At 51.3% G+C, this 6,680-nt stretch overlaps 1 protein-coding gene across 1 annotated transcript; it reads left to right on the plus strand.

Annotated features, from left to right (window-relative positions):
• LOC105909239 (relaxin-3 receptor 1-like) lies at positions 1-5,868 on the plus strand. Its single transcript, XM_031563116.2, has 4 exons — positions 1-344; positions 1,985-2,252; positions 2,604-2,993; positions 4,489-5,868. Exons 2-4 carry the CDS (start codon positions 2,016-2,018, stop codon positions 5,134-5,136), a joined length of 1,275 nt encoding a protein of 424 aa, XP_031418976.1. The 5' UTR covers positions 1-344; positions 1,985-2,015; the 3' UTR covers positions 5,137-5,868.
• Positions 5,869-6,680: the final 812 nt, after the last annotated feature.

A 6,680-nucleotide genomic window follows, 5' to 3' on the forward strand; every position in this document is an offset into this window, starting at 1 on the left:
CCACGTCAGCGTGGTTCAGTTGAGTGAGTCATTCTGTGAGAAGTGCTGCCTTTCTCCACTTTAATCACGTTTCTTCCTCCATTCTTAAAATTCATCGCATGGAATACATTGTTGAAGGGGAGGGGGCGAACTGGTGACTCTCACCCTTTGAATGAGCGATAGACGCCGGCGGCGGCGTCTCCTTGGAGAGGCTTGCGCGCGCTTGCAATGGGAGCTGCCTATAAAAAGTGCCGTCAGCGCCCGCGAGCTCATTCAGGTGCCAGGCGGGAATATAGGTTTCATACAACGTGACGCAAAGATCGTTGAACACCAATTTCTTTGGACCAGCTAGCTTTTTAAATAAGGTAAGATAATTTAACTGATGTCCATCAATACTTCAGTAACGTGTCAGTATGTCATCATGTTCTCAACATAAATGTTCACACATTTAGGCTAAAATTCCGGACACTAAAGGGAAGGAGACTAAAACTGGTTAACTGGGGAAAGAAAACGCATAGTATTTAACCATTAGATATTAGATTATTAATGTTTAAGAACAAGGCTTATGCACTCTGTATTTTCAGGTATTACAGCTTCACCTCTGATACACATTCATTTTTGCCTCTCCACTGACACAAACAGCTCTCTCCTTCTCCATCTTTCTCTCTCTCTCACACACACACACACATTCACACAAACACACACACACACACACACGCACGCACACACACACACACATACACACACAAACACACACACACACACACACACACACACACACACACACACACACACACACACCCACACACACACAAACACACAAAACACACGCACACACAAAAACACACACTCACACACACAATTTATTCTTACTCACGCTCACCCTTGTTGTGAAGAGCTGATCCTTTGTTGCTGACATTTGAGAGTGCCTTAATACCACGCATCATCAACACTCATTAATGTGCGTTAATGGGATGAGACTAACTTAAGTGAGGTCCTCGTCCACAAAGCCAATGGTCAGTGGTCAGTGGTGGCGGTGGCTTTTCTCACAGTATGACCATCCTCACGCAGGTAGTCGAGCACCGCGGCAGGCTCCTCCACATATGCTCTCAGAGAGGAGCTGACTGGAGGAGAGATTTAACCACAATCCATTCCAGAATCACCCTCTGATATTAATAGATATTAATAGATAGTTCTATCTCCTCTAACTAGTACTTAACTCGCACTTAGAGTAGATAACATGCCTGCACTTTTTTTATTTCTTATGTAAAGTAGTATTTATTATTATTATTGTTGTTGTCACTAGGTCTCTATTGCTCGTAGCTTGATTGTTCTCTCCTTTGTACGTCGCTTTGGATAAATGTGTCTGCTAAATGACTAAATGTAGTTAAATGTAGCTTTTCAATGTAGAATCTTCTAATGGAAGGTCTTCTGTAGAACCTGTAGATTCTGCGTTGGAGTTTCCAATCTAAAGGAAAGTCTTTTTATGCAGCGTGGAGCAACGTCTTTTTTTTCCATCAAGAGCGGGTTCCCTGTCATGAAAGAGGCTGTGTGTAGTTAGGATGAGTTCTTGCTTTTTTTTAAGGGAACCCTTAGGAAGCCTCACACCTCCCCATAACTCGTGCTCACTAACCCTGGCTGTGTCCATGTTGTCCTGGCTGTGTTCATGTTGTCCTGGCTGTGTCCATTTTGTCCTGTGTCCATTTTGTCCTGTGTCCATGTTGTCCTGTGTCCATGTTGTCCTGTGTCCATGTTGTCCTGTGTCCATGTTTTCCATGTTGTCCTGGTTGTGTCCATGTTGTCCTGGTTGTGTCCATGTTGTCCTGTGTCCATGTTGTCCTGTGTCCATGTTGTCCTGTGTCCATGTTGTCCTGGCTGTGTCCATGTTGTCCTGTGTCCATGTTGTCCTGGTTGTGTCCATGTTGTCCTGGTTGTGTCCATGTCGTCCTGGCTGTGTCCATGTTGTTCTGTGTCCATGTTGTCCTGTGTCCATGTTGTCCTGCAGATTGAGGGATGATGGTGGTCTAAGGAGCACCATGCAGGGGAACAACAGCTCAGTGGCCGGGTGGGGCCTGGTCTCTGGGGTGGGGCCTGGGGCCGGAGTGTGCGGCGTGGCCCTGGAGGAGGGCTTGGAGCTGGGCAACCTGTCGCTGCGCTGCTGGCTCCAGCTGCTCTCCCAGGAGGGGTCCCCGGAGCTGCACGGCGACAGCTCCAGCCTGGCGGTGCGGGTGGTGGTGGCCGTGGTCTACCTGGTGGTGTGCGCCCTGGGCCTGGTGGGTAATGATGTCTCTCTCTCTCTCTCTCTCTCTCTCCCTCTGTCTCTCTCTCCCCTCTCTCTCTCTCCCCCTCTCTATCTCTCTCTCTCTCTCTCTCTCTCTTTTGCTCTCTCCCCCCCTTTCTCAATCTCTCCCCCTCTCTCTCTCTCTCTCTCTTTTGCTCTCTCCCCCCCTTTCTCAATCTCTCCCCCTCTCTCTCTCTCTCCCTCTCTCCCCCCGCCCCCTCTCTCCTCCACATGGACCCAGTGAAGGGACAGAGCGGAGATCTCTCTGGCTGAATGTCTCTCTCTCTCTCTCTCTCTCTCTCTCTCTCTCTCTCTCTCTCTCTCTCTCTCCATCTCTCCCCAGGTGGGCAACCTGCTGGCGCTCTACCTGCTGCGCTCGCGCCACCGCCTCAAGCACTCGTCCATCAACTGCTTCGTCATGGGCCTGGCCGTCACTGACCTCCAGTTCGTGCTGATGCTGCCCTTCTGGGCGGTGGACACGGCGCTGGACTTCCGCTGGCCCTTCGGCTGGGTCATGTGCAAGATCGTGAGCTCCGTGACCACGCTGAACATGTACGCCAGCGTGCTCTTCCTGACCGCCATGAGCGTGGCGCGCTACTGCTCGCTGGCCTCCGCCCTCAAGATGAACTCCCCCAGGGCGGCCGTCACCGAGGTCAGGTGGGCCAGCGCCGGCATCTGGGTGGTGTCTCTGATCGCCACTCTGCCGCACGCCGTCTACTCCACCACCGCACAGGTGAGACACACACACACACACGCACACACACACACACCATTCTACCACATGGCGTCTACTCCACCACCGCACAGGTGAGACACACACACACACACACACACACCACTCTACCGCATGCCGTCTACTCCACCACCGCACAGGTGACGCACACACACACACACACACACACACACACACACACACACACACACACACACTCACTTATACAGACAGACACACACACACACACACACACACACACACACACACACTCACTTATACAGACACTATCTCTCTCTCACACACACACACACACACTCACATATACAGACACACTATCTCACACACACAAACACAGACACTCTCTCTCTCTCTCACACACACACACACTCACTTATACAGACACTATCTCTCTCTCACACACACACACACTCACATATACAGACACACTATCTCACACACACAAACACAGACACTCTCTCTCTCTCACACACACACACACACACTCACTTATACAGACACACTATCTCTCACACACACACACACACACACACACACACACACTTATACAGACACACACACACACACTCACTTATACAGACACTATCTCTCTCTCACACACACACACACACACTCACATATACAGACACACTATCTCACACACACAAACACAGACACTCTCTCTCTCTCTCTCACACACACACACTCACTTATACAGACACACTATCTCTCACACACACACACACACACACACACACACACACACACACACACACACACACACACACACACACAGGCATGGTTATGACACAGGTAACATTGTCAAGGTTACGAGCCCATGCCTGGTGCCCCGTGAGGAAACGCTTGATAACGCAGCCAGCAGGGGGAGGGGAGATCGATGGGCCTGTGATGACATCAGAGGATTGCATGGGGGGAATCACTGAGAGACCGGCTGTCTGTGCATAACTTCAACAATGCTTCTTCTTCTCTGCTCCACTCCTTTTGTCCTCTCTTCTCTCCTCCTCTATCTATCTATCCCTCTTCCTCCCCCCCTCTCCTTCTCTGTCTATCATCATCTTTCCCTTCTTCCTTTCCCTGTGTTTTCCCTCTTTATCTACCGCTCTCTTGTTTTCCTCGTCTTTTTTCATTTTTTCTCCTCTTCCATCCTCTGTTCTCCACTCCTCCTTCTCTCCCCTTTTTCTCCTCTTCCAATCTCCATCCCCTCTTTTCAATCCTCTCCCTGCCTCTCCTTTCAATTTTCTGCTTGTCCTCTCTCCCCCTCTCTCCTCCTCCTCTCTCCTTCTTTTCCTCTTCCAATCTCCATCTCCTTTCAATTTCCTGCTTGTCCTCTCTCCTCCTCATCTCTTCCCCCTCTGTCTTCCTCCTCCTCTCCTCTCTTCTCCCCTCTCTCCCCTTCTCTCCTCCTCCTCTTCTCCCCCCCTCTCTCCCCTCCCCTCTCCTCCCCCTCCTCCTCCGCTCCCCCTCTCTCTTCCACCTCCTCTCTCCTCCTCCTCAGGTGTCTGATGATGAGCTGTGTCTGGTGCGGTTCCCTGAGTCGGGTCGCTGGGACCCTCAGCTGTTGCTGGGCCTCTACCAGACCCAGAAGGTCCTGCTGGGCTTCGTGTTCCCGCTGATCGTCATCACATGCTGCTACCTGCTGCTGCTCCGCGTCCTGCTTCGGCGCCGCGTGGCCGGCCAGCCACCGGGGGGCGGCGGCGAGGCCTCGGGGGTCAGCGTCCAGCGCCGGCGCCGCCGCTCCCGCGTGACCCGCTCCGTCATGGTGGTGGTGCTCTCCTTCTTCCTGTGCTGGCTGCCCAATCAGGCGCTGACGCTGTGGGGCGTGCTCATCAAGTTCGACCTGGTGCCCTTCAGCAAGGCCTTCTACAACGCCCAGGCCTACGCCTTCCCGCTGACCGTGTGCCTGGCGCACGCCAACAGCTGCCTCAACCCCGTGCTCTACTGCCTGGTGCGCCAGGAGTACCGGGCCGGCCTCAAGGAGCTGCTGCTGCGGGCCACGCCCTCCGTGCGCAGCCTGGCCAATCTGGTGCTGCGCAGGGGCAAGGGAGCGGACGAGGCTCCGCCCAAACTCACGAGGAAAGGGGCCGTGGCGCCGCATCAGGACACGCCCACGCTGGCCGTGGTGAAGGTGGACAATGGCATGTGATTGGATGGACTGGCGCTGGGCAAAATGGACGGAAGTATGTGATTGGACAGGCCACTAGTGGTGAAAGTGGACGTCGGCACGTGATTGGACAGGCCACTAGTGATGAAAGTGGACATTGGCATGTGATTGGACAGGCCACTAGTGGTGAAAGTGGACGTTGGCAAGTGATTGGACAGGCCACTAGTGGTGAAAGTGGACATTGGCACATGATTGGACAGACTGTCTTTGGTAAAAGTGAATGTGATTGGACAGGGTAACAGTATAAATTATGACATATTTTCCACTATGTCCATCAACACTTTTCCTGCCCAGAGATCTGATTTTAGCTGGGAAAGAATAAGAACACAGACACCAGACAAAGAAACAAACAAATAAACCACTCACAATGATGGTTGGAACAGAACATGCTGGTTAAACATCTTTTCTCTTAGAGAAGGACCCTGAACATGGTTGGGAGACTTTCTTTTCTTTCAATTTCATTTTATTTTATTTTATTTTATTTTATTTTATTTTATTGAAATGGTGTCAAGGCGCTTTACATAACACAGAGCCTGAACCCCTTAGAGCAAGGACTAAGGCGACAGTGGTAAGGAAAATCTCCCCTTTAACAGGAAGAAACCTTGAGCAGAACCCAGCTCATCAGGAGGGGCCCATCAGGCTGGGTAGAGAGATAGAAAGAGAGGGAGGCTGAAGGGAGGAGAGGAGAAGGGAGGAGAGGAGAGGAGAAATGAGGAGAGGAGAGGAGAGGGAAGCTGAAGGGAGGAGAGGAGAGGAGAGGAGAGGAGAGGAAAGGAGGGCCGTAAGGTACTCATAGGGTTCCTATTGATGATTGTGATTGTATTTGCAGAGAAATGGATAGTTTGACAGGCAATCCAAATGTATGTATGACGCAGTGTAGGCAATGTGTGGTAGAGCTCTGGATGCAATTGTGACGAAGTGTAGGCAATGTAGCAGCGGAGAGACTACAGTGGGAGGGGAGAGAGGAGAGAGGAGAGAGGAGAGGAGAGAGGAGAGAGGAGAGAGGAGAGAGGAGACGCAGCAGAGAGACTACAGTGAGAGAGGAGAGAGGAGAGAGACTACAGTAAAGGGGAGAGAGGAGAGAGGAGAGATATTCTAATTCTGATACAGTTGTCTTGTATTGTCTATATGCATATATGTAAATGTAGTTATAACGCTGGAGAACAATGGTCACGGCCATTAGTGTCACAGGCAGTGATCCTACTGTAGGGAGAGAGAAGGGACACAAGTTAGTACTGAATTTAAAAAACGACATGTTACAGGAGAACGACATGTTACAGGAGAACGACATGTTACAGGAGAACGACATGTTACAGGAGCCTCACACCAGAGAGACTGCAGAGGAAGGAGGAGGGAGAAGGTGTACAGCATTAGACGAGAGAGGTCCTTGGCAGGCTAGGCCTATATGGTGGCATTACTAAGGCCCTTGGCAGGCTAGGCCTATATGGTGGCATTACTAAGGTCCTTGGCAGCCTAGGCCTATGGTGGTATTACTAAGGTCCTTGGCAGGCTAAGCCTATGGTGGC

The sequence above is a fragment of the Clupea harengus genome, chromosome 25, assembly GCF_900700415.2.
Source record: "Clupea harengus chromosome 25, Ch_v2.0.2, whole genome shotgun sequence".
Lineage (NCBI taxonomy): Eukaryota > Metazoa > Chordata > Actinopteri > Clupeiformes > Clupeidae > Clupea > Clupea harengus.